Source organism: Moschus berezovskii, chromosome 3 (assembly GCF_049115385.1).
Source record: "Moschus berezovskii isolate FMDL1 chromosome 3, NW_MosBer_1.0, whole genome shotgun sequence".
Classification (NCBI taxonomy): Eukaryota; Metazoa; Chordata; class Mammalia; order Artiodactyla; family Moschidae; genus Moschus; species Moschus berezovskii.
Genome location: NC_142462.1, coordinates 60,445,783 through 60,464,059, shown reverse-complemented (window position 1 = coordinate 60,464,059; position 18,277 = coordinate 60,445,783). Strand labels below are relative to the sequence as shown.

Here is an 18,277-nt window from a genome sequence, read left to right as displayed (position 1 = left end):
GGGAACAACAGAGGATGAGATTTTTGGATGGCATCACTGACGTGATGGACATGAGTTTGAGTAGGCTCCAGGAGTTGGTGATGGATAAGGAAGCCTGGCGTGCTGCAGTCCATGGGGTTGCAAAGAGTCAGACACGACTGAGCGACTGAACTGAAGTGAACTTCAAGGCACTTGCAATCTAATGTCCTTTCCAGACTGGCACTGAATTCTCCCAGCATCCAGATACCAGCCACATGTTTACTCAAAAAACTACTCTGTGTAAAGTATCAAGCCCTGTGAGACACTTAGGAGAAACCCTCTTATGTGTCAATATACTCTGAAATTTATAATCAACAAATTACACAAGTACATAAACATAAGCATACCTGTTACAGGCTAATTAATACTGCAGGGTAAGTAAGTGCTGCAGAAGTTTTTCCAGGAATTCACAGGAGGGGTATAATAGTTAGTCATGATGCAGCGAGTAAAAGTAAAATTTAAAAGCCTAATCGTCATTTCCAAACTTAAATTACTTGAGTAATTTTAAATATCTGGAACTGTGAAAAGGAGCTGGACAGGACTGAGCGACTGAACTGACTGAGGCTGACTTTGTAAATCAGCAGTGACCTATACTGAGTTCTTAGTATAAAACCTCTGCTAACTGATTGAGGTTCTAGTTATATTAGCTGACCTTCCAAGCTTCATTCAGAAATACAGAATGAGGTAGTATTGGTCTAGTATGTTTCTTGTATTTTAGGCCAGTATTGCTCAAACCAGATGATTCAGATTTGAAGGCAGGCAAGAATTTGTTTACTGCTGCTGCTGCTAAGTCACTTCAGTCGTGTCCGACTCTGTGCGACCCCATAGACGGCAGCCTACCAGGCTCCCCTGTCCCTGGGATTCTCCAGGCAAGAACACTGGAGTGGGTTGCCATTTCCTTCTCCAATTCATGAAAGGGAAGTCGCTCAGTCACGTCCGACTCATAGCAATCCATGGACTGCAGCCTACCAGGCTCCTCCATCCATGGGATTTTCTAGGCAAGAGTACTGGAGTGGCTTGCCATTGCCTTCTGCAAGAATTTGTTTAGGTGGCCATTTAACTCAGAGGCAGAATCATACTTAGTTCTCCATATTATATAAGCCAGTAAACCTTTGTTTCAGGATTTTATACACACCTACAAACATATAATGGCAACCCACTCCAGTGTTCTTGCCTGGGGAATCCCAGGGACGGGGGAGCCTGGTGGGCTGCCGTCTATGGGGTCGCATAGAGTCGGACACGACTGAAGCAACTTAGCAGCAGCAGCAGCAACAAACATATAACTTTGTGTGTTATATGTGTGTGTGTGCATGTTCTCTTTCATGAGATAAAATGTATTTCTTTTTTTAAATTTATTTATTTTAATTGGAGGCTAATTACTTTACATTATTGTATTGGTTTTGCCATACATTGACATGAATCCGCCACAGGTGTACATGTGTTCCCCATCCTGAACCCCCCTCCCACCTCCCTCCCCATTCCATCCCTCTGGGTCATCCCAGTGCACCAGCCCTGAGCACCCTGTCTCATGCATCAAACCTGGACTGGCGATTCATTTCACATATGATAATATACATGTTTCAATGCCAGTCTCCCAAATCATCCCATCCTCGCCCTCTCCCACAGAGTCCAAAAGACTGTTCTATACATCTGTGTCTCTTTTGCTGTGTTAACCCTATACAGGGTTATCGTTACCATCTTTCTAAATTCCATATATATGCGTTAGTATACTGTATTGGTGGTTTTCTTTCTGGCTTACTTCACTCTGTATAATAGGCTCCAGTTTCATCCACTTATTAGAACTGATTCAAATGTATTCTTTTTAATGGCTGAGTAATACTCCATTGTGTATATGTACCACAGCTTTCTTATCCATTCATCTGCTGATGGACATCTAAGTTGCTTCCATGCCCTGGCTATTATAAACAGTGCTGCGATGAAGTACTGTTTGGAGTACACGTGTCTCTTTCAATTCTGGTTTCCTTGGTGTGTATGCCCGGCAGTGGGATTGCTGGGTCGTATGGCAGTTCTATTTCCAGTTTTTAAGGAATCTCCACACTGTTCTCCATAGTGACTGTACTAATTTGCATTCCCACCAACAGTGTAAGAGGGTTCCCTTTTCTCCACACCCTCTCCAGCATTTATTGCTTGTAGGCTTTTGGATAGCAGCCATTCTGACTGGTGTGAAATGGTACCTCATTGTGGTTTTGATTTGCATTTCTCTGATAATGAGTGATGTTGAGCATCTTTTCATGTGTTTGTTAGCCATCTGTTTGTCTTCTTTGGAGAAATTTCTGTTTAGTTCTTTGGCCCATTTTTTGATTGGGTCTTTTATTTTTCTGGAATTGAGCTGCAGGAGTTGCTTGTATATTTTTGAGATTAAATCTTTGTCAGTTGCTTCATTTGCTGTTATTTTCTCCCATTCGGAAGGCTGTCTTTTCACCTTGCTGATAGTTTCCTTTGCTGTGCAGAAGCTTTTAATTTTAATTAAGTCCCATTTGTTTATTTTTGCTTTTATTTCCAATATTCTGGGAGGTGGGTCATGGAAAATCCTGCTATGATTTACGTCGGAGAGTGTTTTGCCTGTGTTCTCCTCTAGGAGTTTTATAGTTTCTGGTCTTACGTTTAGATCTTTAATCCATTTTGAGTTTTTGTGTATGGTGTTAGAAAGTGTTCTAGTTTCATTCTTTTACAAGTGGTTGACCAGTTTTCCCAGCACCACTTGTTAAAGAGATTGTCTTTTCTCCATTGTATATTCTTGCCTCCTTTGTCAAAGATAAGGTGTCCATAGGTACGTCGATTTATCTCTGGGCTTTCTATTTTGTTCCATTGATCTATATTTCTGTCTTTGTGCCAGTACCATACTGTCTTGATGACTGTGGCTTTGTAGTAGAGCCTGAAGTCAGGCAGGTTGATTCCTCCAGTTCTATTCTTCTTTTTCAAGATTGCTTTGGCTATTTGAGGTTTTTTGTATTTCCATACAAATTGTGAAATTATTTCTTCTAGCTCTGTGAAAAATACCGTTGGTAGCTTGATAGGGATTGCATTGAATCTATAGATTACTTTGGATAGTATACTCATTTTCACTATATTGATTTTCCAATCCATGAACATGGTATATTTCTCCATCTATTAGTGTCCTCTTTGATTTCTTTCACCAGTCTTTTGTTTCTTTAGGTAGATATATTTCTAAGTATTTTATTATTTTTGTTGCAGTGGTGAATGGAATTGTTTCCTTAATTTCTCTGTTTTCTCATTGTTAGTGTATAGGAATGCAAGGGATTTCTGTGTGTTGATTTTATATCCTGCAACTTCACTATATTCATTGATTAGCTCTAGTAATTTTCTGGTGGCGTCTTTAGGGTTTTCTATGTAGAGGAGCATGTCATTGGCAAACAGTGAGAGTTTTACTTCTTCTTTCCCAATTTGGATTCCTTTTATTTCTTTTTCTGCTCTGACTGCTGTTGCCAAAACTTCCAAAACTGTGTTGAATAGTAGTGGTGAGAGTGGGCACCCTTCTCTTGTTCCTGACTTTAGGGGAAATGCTTTCAATTTTTCACCACTGAGGATAATGTTTGTTGTGGGTTTGTCATATATTTTATTATGTTGAGGTATGTTCCTTCTGTTCCTTCTTTTTGAGGGGGTTTTATCATAAATGGATGTTGAATTTTGTCAAAGCTTTCTCTGCATCTATCAAGATAATCATATGGCTTTTATTTTTCAATTTGTTAATGTAAGGTGTATTACATTGATCGATTTGTGGATATTGAAGAATCCTTGCATTCCTGGGATAAAGCCCACTTGGTCATGATGTATGATCTTTTTAATGTGTTGTTGGATTCTATTTGCTAGAATTTTGTTAAGGATTTTTGCATCTATGTTCATCAGTAATATTGGCCTGTAGTTTTCTTTTTTAGGCATGTTTGTCAGCTTTTGGTATTAGGGTGATGGTGGCCTCATAGAACGAGATTACCTTCCTCTGCAATTTTCTGGAAGAGTTTCAGTAGGATATTTTAGCTCTTCTCTGAATTTTTGGTAGAAATCAGCTGTGAAGCCATCTGGTCCTGGACTTTTGTTTGCTGGAAGATTTCTGATTACAGTTTCAATTTCCATGCTTGTGATGGGTCTGTTAAGATTTTCTTTTTCTTCCTGGCTCAGTTTTGGAAAAGTTGTACTTTTCTAAGAATTTGTCCATTTCTTCCAAGTTGTCCAGTTCATTGGCATATAGTTGCTGATAGTAGTCTTTTATGATCCTTTCTATTTCTGTGTTGTCTGTTGTGATCTCTCCATTTTCATTTCTCATTTTGTTGATTTGATTTTTCTCCTTTTGTTTCTTGATGAGTCTGGCTAATGGTTTTCAATTTTATTTATCTTCTCAAAGAGCCAACTTTTGGCTTTGTTGATTTTTGCTATGGTCTCTTTTGTTACCTTTGCATTTATATCTGCCCTAATTTTAAAGATTTCTTCCCTCCTACTAACCCTGGGGTTCTTCATTTCTTCCTTTTCTAGTTGCTTTAGGTGTTCAGTTCAGTTCAGTTGCTCAGTCGTGTCCAACTCTCTGCGATCCCATGAATCACAGCATGCCAGGCTGCCCTGTCCATCACCAACTCCCAGAGTTCACTCAAACTCATGTCCATAGAGTTGGTGATACCATCCAGCCATGTCATTCTCTGTCATCCCCTTCTCCTCCCGCCCCCAACCTTTCCCAACTTTTCCAGTGAGTACAGTTAGGTTATTTAGTTGACTTTTTTCTTGTTTCTTGAGGTAAGCTTGTATTGCTATGAACCTTCCCCTTAGCACTGCTTTTACAATGTCCCACAGGTTTTGGGTTGTTGTATTTCATTTTTGTTCATTTCTATGTATATTTTGATTTATTTTTTGAATTCTTCTGCGGTTTGTTGGTTATTTAGCAGCATGTTGTTCAGCCTCCATATGTTGGGGTTTTTAATAGTTTTTCTCCTGTAATCGAGATCTAATCTTACTGCACTGTGGTCAGAAAAGATGCTTGGAATGATTTCAATTTTTTTGAATTTACCAAGGCTAGATTTATGGTCCAGGATGTGATCTATCCTTGAGAAGGTTCCATGTGCGCTTGAGAAAAAGGTGAAATTCATTATTTTGGGGTGAAATGTCCTATACATATCAATTAAGTCTAACTAGTCTATTATATCATTTAAAGTTTGTGTTTCCTTGTTAATTTTCTGTTAAGTTGATCTATCGATATGTGAGTGGGATATTAGTCTCCCACTATTATTGTGTTATTGTTAATTTCCCTTTTTATACTTGTTAACATTGGACTGGAAAATGTCACTCTTCATTCCAATCCCAAAGAAAGGCAATACCAAAGAATACTCAAACTACCGCACAATTGCACTCATCTCACACGCTAGTAAAGTCATGCTCAAAATTCTCCAAGCCAGGCTTCAGCAATATGTGAACCCTGAACTTCCAGATGTTCAAGCAGGTTTTAGAAAAGGCAGAGGCACCAGAGATCAAATTGCCAACATCCGCTGGATCATGGAGAAAGCAAGAGAGTTCCAGAAAAACATCTATTTCTGCTTCATTGACTATGCCAAAGCCTTTGACTGTGTCGATCACAATAAACTGTGGAACATTCTGAAAGAGATGGGAATCCCAGACCACCTGACCTGCCTCTTGAGAAACCTGTATGCAGGTCAGGAAGCAACAGTTAGAACTGGACATGGAACAACAGACTGGTTCCAAATAGGAAAAGGAGTCTGTCAAGGTTGTATATTGTCACCCTATTTATTTAACTTATATGCAGAGTACATCATGAGGAACGCTGGGCTGGAAGAAGCACAAGCTGGAATCAAGATTGCTGGGAGAAATATCAATAACCTCAGATATGCAGATGACACCACAGTTATGGCGGAAAGTGAAGAGGAACTCAAAAGCCTCTTGATGAAAGTGAAAGAGGAGAGTGAAAAGGTTGGCTTGAAGCTCAACATTGAGAAAACAAAGATCATGGCATCTGGTCCCATCACTTCATGGGAAATAGATGGGGAAACAGTGGAAACCATGTCAGACTTTATTTTTTGGGGTTCCAAAATCACTGCAGATGCTGATTGCTGCCATGAAATTAAAAGACGCTTACTCCTTGGGAGAAAAGTTATGACCAACCTAGATAGTATATTAAAAAGCAGAGACATTAATTTGTCAACAAAGGTCCGTCTAGTCAAGGCTATGGTTTTTCCAGTGGTCATGTATGGATGTGAGAGTTGGACTGTGAAGAAAGCTGATCGCCAAAGAATTGATGCTCTTGAACTGTGGTGAGGAAGAATACTCTTGAGAGTCCCTTGGACTGCAAGGAGATCCAACCAGTCCATTCTAAAGGAGATCAGCCCTGAGTGTTCATTGGAAGGACTGATGCTAAAGCTTAAGCTCCAATACTTTGGCCACCTCATGTGACGAGTTGACTCACTGGAAAAGACTGATGCTGGGAGGGATTGGGGGCAGGAGAAGGGGATGACAGAGAATGAGATGGCTGGATGGCGTCACCGACTCTGTGGACGAGTTTGAGTGAACTCCAAGAGTTGGTGATGGACAGGGAGGCCTTGCGTGCTGTGATTCATGGCGTTGCAAAGAGTCGGACACGACTGAACAACTGAACTGAACTGAACTGAACATTTGTCTTACATATTGTGGTGCTCCTATGTTGGGTACGTATATATTTACAATTGTTATATCTTCTTCTTGGATTGATCCTTTGATCATTATGTAGTGTCCTTCTTTGTCTGTTTTCATAACCTTTGTTTTAAAGTCTATTTTGTCTGATATGAGTATTGCTACTCCTGCTTTCTTTTGGTCTCTATTTATGTGGAATATCTTTTTCCAGCCCTTCACTTTCAATCTGTATGTGTCCCTCATTTTGAAGTGGGTCTTGTATTTGTATCCATTCAGCCGGTCTTTGTCTTTTGGTTGGGGCATTCAGCCCGTTTACATTTAAGGTAATTATTGATAAGTATGATCCCGTTGCCATTTACTTTAATTGTTTTGAGTTCGAGTTTATACACCCTTTCTGTGTTTCCTGTCTAGAGAAGATCCTTTAGCATTTGTTGGTGAGCTGGTTTGGTGATGCTGAATTCTCTCAGCTTTTGCCTGTCTGTAAAGCTTTTGAATTCACCTTCATATTTGAATGAGATCCTTGTTGGGTAATCTGGGCTGTAGGTTATTTTCTTTCCTCACTTTAAGTATGTCCTGCCATTCCCTCCTGGCCTGAAGAGTTTCTGTTGAAAGATCAGCTGTTATCCTTATGGGAATCCCCTTGTGTGTTATTTGTTGCTTTTCCCTTGCTGCTTTTAATGTTTGTTCTTTGTGTTTGATCTTTGTTAATTTGATTAGTACGTGTCTTGGGGTATTTCGCCTTGGGTTTATCCTGTTTGGGACTCTCTGGGTGTCTTGGACATGGGTGAATATCTCCTTCCCCATTTTAGGGAAGTTTTCAACTGTTATCTCCTCAAGTATTTTCTCATGGTCTTTCTTTTTGTCTTCTTCTTCTGGGACTCCTGTGATTTGAATGTTGGGGTGTTTAACATTGTCCAGAGGTCTCTGAGATTTTCCTCATTGCTTTTAATTCATTTTTCTCTTTTCCTCTCTGTTTCATTTATTACTACCATTCTATCTTCTACCTCACTTATCCTGTCTTCTGCATCTGTTATTCTACTGTTGGTTGCCTCCAGAGTGTTTTTGATCTCATATATTGCATTATTCATCATATTACTGACTCTTTTTTATTTCTTCTAGGTCCTTGTTATACCTTTCTTGCATCTTCTCAGTCCTTGTCTCCAGGCTATTTAACTGTAACTCCATTTTGTTTTCAAGATTTTGGATCATTTTCACTATCATTATTCGGAATTCTTTATCAGGTAGATTCCCTATCTCTTCCACTTTTGTTTGTTTTGGTGGGCATTTATTCTGTTCCTTTACCTGCTGGGTATTTCTCTGCCTTTTCATCTTGTTTATATTGTTGTGTTTGGAGTGGCCTTTCTGTCTTCTGGCAGTTTGTGGAGTTCTATTTATTGTGGAGTTTCCTTATTGTGGGTGGGGTTGGACGGGTGGCTAGTCAAGGTTTCCTGGTTAGGGAAGCTTGTGTTGGTGTTCTGGTGGGTGGAGCTGGATTTCTTCTCTCTGGAGTGCAATGAAGTGTCCAGTAATGAGTTATGAGATGTCAGTGGGTTTGGTGTGACTTTGGGCAGCCTATATGTTGAAGCTCAGGGCTATGTTCCTGTGTTGCTGGAGAATTTGCATGGTATTGGAACTTGTTGGCCCTTGGGTGGTACTTGGTTTCAGTGTAGGTATGGAAGCATTTGATGAGCTCCTATCGGTTAATGTTCCCTGGAATCAGGAGTTCTCTGGTGTTCTCAGGATTTGGACTTAAGCCTCCTGTCTCTGGTTTTCAGTCTTATACTTACAGTAGCCTCAAGACTTCTCCATCTATACAGCACCGATGATAAAACATCTAGGTTAATGATGAAAAGTTCTCCACAGTGAGGGACAGCCAGAGAGGTTCACAGAGTTGCATGGAGAAGAGAAGAGGGAGGAGGGAGATAGAGGTGACCAGGAGGAGAAGAGGGGGAATCAAAGGAGGAGAGAGCAAGCTAGCCAGTAATCACTTCCCTATGTGCTCGCCACAGTCTGGACCCCTCAGAGATGTTCACGCAGTTACACAGAGAAGAGAAGAGGGAGGAAGGAGACAGACGTGGCCAGGAGGATAAAGGGGGCAATCAAAAGGAGAGAGATCCAGCCAGTAATCAGTTCCCTAAGTGTTCTCCACAGTCCGGAACACACAAAGAGATTCACAGAGTTAGGTAGAGAAGAAAAGGGGGAGGGAGGAGATAGAGACGACCTGGTGGAGATAAAGGAGAGTCCAAAGTGGGGAGAGCAGTCAAGCCAGTAATCTTGCTCCCAAGGAAAAATGGGTACTGAAGACTGGGTTCTTAAAGGTACAAAATTGATAACAAATACCAAAAAGCAAAGATTAAAAATCTAGAGTAGAGGCTGGATTCTCAAAAATACAATATTAAAGAAAAAAACAAAGTCACAAAAATTATAAAATATATATATATATATGAAATTTGCTTTAAAAAAATAGGGGTTTTTTTGGAAAGTAATAGTAGATTATAAAAATGAAAATTAAAGGAGTAATAGAGGACTTAAAATTATAATTTTTTTTTAATTTAAAAAAGTGATAATAGTAAAAATATATCTAGGACATTCTCTGTTGTTGTTGTGGACAGTGTAGGGTCAGTTCATTTTCAGGTAGTTCCTTGATCCGGCTTATACTTCTCAAGATCTATAGGCCCCCTCCTATGTAGTCAGTGCTAACTACAGTGTTTTAATCTGTTGCACCTGTCACTTCCAAGGCGGTTTCCTCTGTTTGTTTAGCTTCTTCTGTTTGCTGGTCTCTTCAGTGTCTACATCTATTTCTCACTTCCACTGTATAACACATTCAGAAAACTAAGATCATGGCATCCAGTCCCATCACTTCATGGCAAACAGATGGAGAAACGGTGGAAACAGTATCAGACTTTATTTTCTTGGTCTTCAAAATCACTGCAGATGGTGATTGCAGCCATGAAATTAAAAGACGCTTACTCCTTGGAAGGAAAGTTATGACCAACCTAGATAGCATATTAAAAAGCAGAGACATTACTTTGCCAACCAAGGTCCATCTAGTCAAGGCTATGGTTTTTCCAGTGGTCATGTATGGATGTGAGAGTTGGACTGTGAAGAAAGCTGATCGCCGAAGAATTGATGCTTTTGAACTGTGGTGTTGGAGAAGACTCTTGAGAGTCCCTTGGACTGCAAGGAGATCCAGCCAGTCCATTCTAAGGGAGATCGATCCTGGGTGTTCATTGGAAGGACTGATGCTAAAGCTGAAACTGCAATACTTTGGCCACCTCATGTGACGAGTTGACTCACTGGAAAAGACTCTGATGCTGGGAGGGATTGGAGGTGGGAGGAGAATGGGATGACAGAGAATGAGATGGCTGGATGGCATCACCGACTTGATGGACACGAGTTTGAGTAACTCCGGGAATTGGTGATGGACAGGGAGGCCTTGCGTGCTGTGATTCATGGGATCGCAAAGAGTCGGACACGACTGAGCAACTGAATTGAACTAGTGTCTAATTTCCACCCTGACACAAGGGGGCGGTGGTGGGCACTTTTTTAGGCTCACTTATTCAGTCGTGCGGGCTTCCCTGGTGGCTCAGAGGTTAAAGCGTCTGCCTCCAATGCGGGAGACCCGGCTTCGATCCCTGGGTCGGGAAGATCCCCTGGAGAAGGAAACGGTAACCCACTCCGGTATTCTTGCCTGGAGAATCCCATGGACGGAGAAGCCTGGTAGGCTATAGTCCATGGGGTCGCAAAGAGTCGGGCACAACTGAGTGACGGAACGGAACGGATTCAGTCGTGCTGTGGGGAGGGAGGAACACTGCAAACAAATAACACTGGCGTGTGCTTACTGTGTCTCAGCCACACTAGGTTTGCCCCCATTCAGGGCGTGTGTGCTTTCCCTGTCTACACTGCTTAGGCTCTAGGTTGCTCTGCTGGGAACTGTCTGAGGTTGGCCCTGGGTTGTATGCACTTCCCAGGTCTAAGCCGCTCAGGTTCAGGTACTCGGATACTTCACAAAGGCACAGACTCGGTTGGGCCTGCGTTTTGTGCCCTTCCCCAGTCCAAGCAGCTCAGGGGACCAGGTGCTTGGCAAGCACGGTCGCTGCGACTTATGGCCTCCCCTGTCCCTACCGCTTGGTTTTCTGGGTGTACAACCGGTGCACCTTCTCAGGTGTGCTGTGTGTCTCTTCTGGGAACTGATCTCTGGCTGCGAGCCTCCCAGAGTATGTCAACCGTCCAGAATCCCAAGAAGTCTTGGTTAGCAATGAAGGCAGCTTGCAGTTTGGTAGATGATGCCTCTCTGGGGCCATGATTGCCCCCTTCCAGCTCTGGCTGCCCTCGCTTGCCTGTCTCTGGCAGGGCATGGGCTGGTCTGCAGCCGGCTAGCTCTGCTCAGTCCTTTGTTCTGTGAGAGGGCCTGGCGGTGTCTTAGGTTAGGGCTTTTCTCGGGATAGCTATCCCACAGTCTGGTTTGCTATCTCAAGTTAGTTCTCTCAGGTTGCCCTGGGGGCATTCAGGCTGGGTCCTTACTGTAAGCAATGCAGCTGGCACCTCCCTGCCCATCTCCCACTCGCTAGTGGCGGATGCAGGCATTGCGGTGCTTCTCCACTGGGAGTTACCCTTGGGCACATAATCTGTGGGGTTTAATTATTTATTTCTCTTTCGTCCCAGTTATGTGGCCCTCTGAGGTTCCAAGGCTCGCCACAGACTCGCCAGTGAGTGTTTCCTGGTGTTTGGAAACTTATCTCATTTTTAAGACTCCCTTCCCGGGATGAATCTCCATCCCTACCTCTTTTGTCTCTCTTTTTATCTTTTATATATTTTCATACCTCCTTTAGAAGACAATGGGCTGCTTTTCTGGGTGCCTGATGTCCTCTGCCAGCATTCAGAAGTTGTTTTGTGGAATTTACTCAGCGTTTGATGAATTTGTGGGGGAGAAAGTGGTCTCCCCGTCCTATACCTCTGCCATCTTAGGACCGTCTCAAAATGTATTTCTTACTGTGAGTTTAGAAGCAGCTGATTTAAGCTGAGCTATGTGATTAAGCCTTAATAATATAATCTTAATTTTCATCGGAGATTCAGTTTAGCAGGAGATACATGGAACATAGTATGAGGCAAATCCATATACCAGAAAGATTCAGGATCGTTACCTCTCTTGTAATGGAAAACTAAAAAGTGCTGGAAAAATAATTGTCCTTTTTAGATTTGCTGTTCATTTTACTGTGGGTATTGTAGTGGAGAAAAAACTCTTTAATTATGTTCATCGCAAAAGACCAGTAAAATACCTAGAATCTCTGTCTTTTGGTAACCCATTTTATTTCTGTACTGTGAACTATAATGATAAGTGACAAAAAGATAATTTGATTCTTTCAAAAAAAAAAACAAAGTGGCTAGTGTTAAAGTATACAATTTAGAGAATTTTTAATCTTTTGAAAATTGGTAATGGAGACATGGCAAAGAATCGTAGGTTCTCCTAAGCAGCTGGGTAGACCAGCTGGTTTTGAATATGCCCTTAGTTATGTAAAAGGATATAGTAAAATTCTTAAGAAAAAAGGAAGGGCTTCGTTTACACTTCATGGACTGATCAAGCTGATCTTTCATGGAACAGGTTACAATGTGTTTTGTTTTGTTTTAAATTTTTTAATCGAAGGATAATTGCTTTACAGAATTTTGTGGGTTTGATTGCAGTGACAAACACAACTTGGTAAAGCTACAAAAGGGAACCACTGAAAAAAATCTCTTGTCTGACTTGTAACACTCACTCCAGACACTAAACAGTAACAAATCTGTCAGCAGTCAGTGATATGAATAATCAAGGCACTGGTGATTTGTTGATGTGCTGAAGTCTTTTTCACTCTAATACCAATAGTTGGGTACAGAGCTTACATTGCCTTCTGGTGTCCTTCCCTCATCTGCACCCCTCCTGTTTTGCTTATTAAGTCATGTCTCAGCAGTTCCTGAGAATTACTGTTAATATGGTAGAAGGAAAAAAATGGTTTGCTATATAAGGGCAATAGTACAATCCCTGCACCCCTGTCTAGGGCATAAGAGCACAGACCTTGGAATCAGACCTGGAGTCAGATCTCTTGTACACCATTTATTAACACTTTGATCTTAAGTAAGCTCTGTGGCCTCTCAGAGTTTCAGTTGTCATCTCTTAAGATGAGAATTGCCTATTTTATAAGTATTTTATGAGGTTCTGTAAAATTTCAGTGAGATAAGTGCTCATCTCTGTCCCTGTCATTCAGTATGTTTGTTGTTGCTATTATTGTTATTATATTTATCAAAATGATAATATTAAATCTATATTTAATCAAATAATTAAAACAATATTTTCCCAAATTGTTTGCATATTCCTTGTTTGCCAAAAAATATGTCATCTGGAGCCAGGCTTGCTTTCCAAGCTCTGGCTTCCTCTGTTTCCTGTACCTATTATATACAGGGCATGTAGTGGCCAAAAAGATAAATTCATGACTTTTTGTGACTTATGAAATATGTGTAGTCTTCTATATAGTTATATTCTAATACTTTTTTATTCATGAAAAAAGCAATAAGAATACAGGGTATGTTGTGTATGCACTTGGAATCGCCATATAGCATACCTGGGTGTCATCACTGACTAAACAATGTGATACTCATGAAAGATTTGTTTGAAAGTTATATCAAGAGGAGTGGTAAATGGAATTAAAGTTGTAGTCTATTGATTTGTTTTTAAGATTTTTCAAAAGCATAATAATAAATCCATGTTGTTTTCTTTAACAGATGGGTCTAGGTCATGAGCAAGGATTTGGAGCCCCCTGTTTAAAATGCAAAGAAAAATGTGAGGGCTTCGAACTGCACTTCTGGAGGTAATGTTTTGAAAACTAAAACCACATTAGTAATTTCTGCTTTTTGGCACTGCTTCCTCAGACAGTGGAGACTGCTTACACGTTATCCAGCATGGTTGATAAGTTGTGACCTATTGTATTCTTTTCTAAGAAATAAGAAATAAAGCTGTTCTGACTTCCTATCATTATTTGAGCTTATTTGGCTATAGTGACTGTATTTATTTTCTTGATTTATTTGCTGGTTTTCAGTTTTCCTGTGAGACTAAAATACTGAATATGTCTCTTCTCTGAGTGGCAAATAAGTTTAAGGTAATCCTGAAGGACTATTTATTAATTTAGTTGTTATTCTTTTATTAAAATGGACAACTATGCACATCTCATCTGTATATTTGTGATTAAACAATAAATACAATGAATTGAGCATTCATGTCCTAGTTGTCAGGAAATGGACTTGAATCTATTTTTTTTTTCCCAAAATTTTCAGCTGTAAATTTACTACTGAAAACCTTTGAAAAGCTTGAGTTAAAAAAAATGATAATCCGTTGCCATTGTCTTGATTTGAATCAAGAGCCTACATATGGAAGACAAATGTTAGTGGATCAAAAATGTGAATTTTTTTATAGCTCTTATTTGCATGTTTTTTTAAAAAAATCATTATTCTATGTCATGTAAACCTAAAATTGGTATTTTAAATCCATTCTTTTAAAGAACATAAATGTCGTTCATCAGTGGCTGCCAAGACCATAACGATAGTTTATAAGTGTTCAAAGTTAGAATTAGCATATTATTGCTAGAAGAAAAAAATTAAAAGGATCAACCATACATCATTAGTTCGGCAGCTGACTGTTAGACTGAATCTCATTTGAGGACCACTCTTGCACTGCATATTTCCATAGGAAACATTGTAGAATAAAAAATGTCATCGGCTATAGGGTTGTATACAGTGTAAGTTAAAGAAGAATGTAAAATAAAATTTGGGATATTGTTTCTTTAAAAGCTCATTTACATAATAAGTTTTAGGAAACAAGGACAGTTGTTTTAAATAGTGAAAGCAAAGGAAACCTTAACCCTCTCCCAAATGATGATACAGTTCTTTATGTGTAAGGAGCTAAAATGATCCAGAGAATTTTAAAATTACAAGACTTTACTGGCTCTTCTTTGTGCTACCTCTACAAGGGACATAGCAGTTTGTGAATATGTCTGTAATATTTTGGAAAGGTAAGGTCACCAGACACAAAATAGTTGTTACACATTAGAATATTTCAGCTCCTAATGAGAACACAGCTCTTTGTACTCCGTGGGTTTTGTGGAGAGCTGCACTGCCCTCTCCTGGGCACATTTCTTGCTTTGCTGTCTCAAATCATGCTCTTCTTAGTTTGACTATGCATTTGCCAAAACTGCTAATGAGATTTTTATTTAAAGCTCTGTCCTCAGTCATGATGTCTTTTCTCTAAAGCAGGTTAGTTTGTAGTAGTTCTTATTTGCTCTATATTATTTTTGTATTGTAGATAACTATTACCTGATATTTTCAGATTAAAATGTCAGATAAGAGCAGATCTGTATGACATGAAAATCAGTTTATTTATTATCAGTTTTTCATGTAGTCTCATCTCCTTACCTCAGTATTACCTGAGAATCTGTTAAGAAGCATAAAAGACTACATATTCTTCTGGTTGGGCTTCCCTGGTGGCTCGGAGTGTAGAGCATCTGCCTGCAATGTGGGAGACCTGGGTTTGATCCCTGGATGGGCAAGAGCCCCTGGAGAAGGAAACGGCAACCCACTCCAGTATTCTTTGCCTGGAGAACCCCATGGATGGAGAAGCCTGGTGGGCTACAGTCCATGGAGTATCAAAGAGTTGGACACAACTGAGCGACTTCACTTTGACTTTTCTTCTGGTTACTAACCACAGTGTTGGGTGTGTCATGTAAGCTGACCCAGTCATGGTACGTCATTTCCGTGTTCACACTGATTGGTCCATTTATCCATTTATGGGCACTTGGCAAAAGTCAGATCAGTTGAAACTCTTCTTAGAGGTGGTAGTTGAATAATTTTACCCTCTAGGGACCTGCAAACTTCTTGTGTTTCTGATTGCCTCAGGTTGCTTATGAGAAACCGTATGCAAGTAAAAAGAAACAAACTCTGGCTGCTGCTGCTGCTGCTAAGTCACTTCAGTCGTGTCCGACTCTGTGTGACCCCATAGACGGAAGCCCACCAGGCTCCCCGGTCCCTGGGATTCTCCAGGCAAGAACACTGGAGTGGGTTGCCATTTCCTTCTCCAATGTGTGAAAGTGGTCGCTCAGTCGTGTCTGACCCTTAGCGACCCCACGGACTGCAGCCTACCAGGCTCCTCCATCCATGGGATTTTCTAGGCAAGAGTACTGGAGTGGCTTGCCATTGCCTTCTCCGAAACTCTGGCTACCTAGTAGTATTTTCATTAGCATGTTGCTTTCTTATCTCTCAGGGTCTCAGAACTCCGGCTGAGTTATTTGCTGTTCCACACACATTCACCAAGCATCTGTTATGAATTAGGTATTTTGCCATGTGCTAACTCCAATACTTTGGCCACCTGATGCGAAGAACTGACTCATTTGAAAAGACCCTGATGCTGGGAAAGATTGAGGGCAGGAGGAGAAGGGGACGACAGAGGATGAGATGGTTGGATGGCGTCACTGACTCAATGGACATGGGTTTGGGTGGACTCTGGGAGTTGGTGATGGACAGGGAAGCCTGGCGTGCTGCGGTTCACGGTGTCGCAAAGAAGCGGACACAACTGAGCGACTGAACTGAACTGAAGAAAAATAAGGTCCCTGATCTTACCCAAAGTGTAGATATTCCTATGATTTACTAGTTTGTCTGTGTTCCGTAGAGTATTTGAGAAGTTATTTATCGCCCATAATCCAGTTTTTTTCCCCTACATTTTCCCTTACATAGTCTGCACAAATGATACTGGCCTCTTTATGCAGTTGGGTAGCTGCTCAACCCTCAGATCATGGCTTAAATGTTACCTCTTCAGATAGGTTTTTTGTTTTCTCTAATTTCCCCATTTAGGTGGATTTATTCTGTTGTTGCTCTGTATTAATGTACCATGTTTCTTTCCTTCCTGATACACATTGTTCTAGGGCTTCCCAGCTGGCTCAGTGGTAAAGAATCCACCTACCAATCCAGGAGACACAAGATACGTGGGTCCAGTCTCTGAGTCGGGAAGCTCCTGGAGTAGAAAATGGCAACCCACTCCAGCATTCTTGCCTGGAGAATCCCATGGACAGAGGAGCCTGGTGGGCTACGGTCCATGGGGTCACAAAGAGTCAGATATAACTGAGCACATATACATGTTCACACATGTTCATAAGAGACTAGGGCTTTGCCACAGCTTCCAGTCTAACTTGGCTTTATATAGTCTGTACAAATGGTGTTATTTAGTAGTTCTGTCTCCTTCCTGGCATCAGTCCAGACACATTTCTCAGAATTTTTGATAATTCCTTGACCTTTTCACCACAGCTGGAAAGCCTGAGGGTAAGTTCTTTTGACCTCCAGATGAGCCATTTTCAGTATAGTCTTTGAAGACTTTTACAGACTTTCTAAGGCTGTTTGTCCTGAGTGTAACAAAGATTCCAGATCTGGTCTAGGGCCACAGAACTGCTGTGATTGAAGTAGACATGGGGTCTCAAGTTCCTGCCCACTTAACTTCCTTCTCCATCTTCATGGTGACCGTTGACTTCTAAGACCCTTAGGGCTTCTTGGAGCACATTGTGAAAATCAGAGCCTAGTTATTCTTCACTTTTATCAGTCTGACCTTCTATGCAGCCACATGAATGGCCTTTTGAAAATGGATACTATTGTGTACTTACCAGTAGCTTAAGAATCTTAATGCTTTCCCACCGGACTTGATCCTTTGAACAAAGTCTTTGGCCTTTGATGTTAGACCTCAATATCTGTCCTCTGCTTACTCTTCCAACCTTCCTTCCATTTCAAGTACCCTGTGCTTCAGTTACTTAGATGCATGCCGTTTCCTAAAATTTCTGTACCTTATCTCCTGTTCCCTTTGCCTGGAAAGACCCTGTATGATCAAACTAAAAAGAAATCTCACCACATGGAAACAAAAAGTCCTTCCTGTTCTCTTCAAGTCTTGGCCCAGGCAGTGTCTCTGAGAAGTCGTCTTTTCTCCCTATATTAGTCAGCTCAGCTTCTGTAGTAACATACCACAGACTGGTTTCTTAATAGCAGAAATGTATTGTCTTATACTTCTGGAGGCTAGAAGCCCAAGACTAAAACATGAGCGTGGTTGGGTTCTGGTGAGGAACCACTTCCTGGTTTGTAGATGGCCACCTCCTGGCCGTATCCTCACATGCCCTTTCCTCTGTGTGTGTACATGCAGAGAGAGAAGGTCTCTCTCCTTTTATTATATGGCCACCAATCCAATCAGATTAGAACTCCACCCTTATGATCTCATTTAAATTTTGCCTCCTAAAAGCTCTCCCCATACAGTCACACTGGGGGTTAGAGCTTCAACGTATGAATTGGGGGAGGGACCCTGTTCATTCTATAGCACCCTCTTTTCCTGGTCCACACACACCCAAGTAAAGTAAATCATTTTCCCCTTTAGCACCTTGTACACTTGTAGAAATCTAGGAGATAAATGCTCAAATTTCATTTTCTTCATCATTCGGACCTCCTGATGGTGCTTTCCGTTGGGGGGCAAGGTAGCCCATTGCAGCAGTCCTTAAGGGTCTGCCTACTAAGGCACTGCACAGGGTACTGTGCAGAGTGGGTCTAGAGAGTGAGTGGGAGAGAT

General features: G+C 41.0%; 1 protein-coding gene across 1 annotated transcript in view; it reads left to right on the top strand.

The window, feature by feature from the left end:
- TES (testin LIM domain protein) overlaps positions 1 to 18,277 on the top strand; it is a 67,464-nt gene that overhangs the window by 28,179 nt on the left and 21,008 nt on the right. Inside the window, exon 2 of the mRNA XM_055420822.2 lies at positions 13,420 to 13,505. Within this exon, the coding sequence (XP_055276797.1) occupies positions 13,420 to 13,505 (86 nt within the window). The remainder of the gene's footprint in view (positions 1 to 13,419; positions 13,506 to 18,277) is intronic.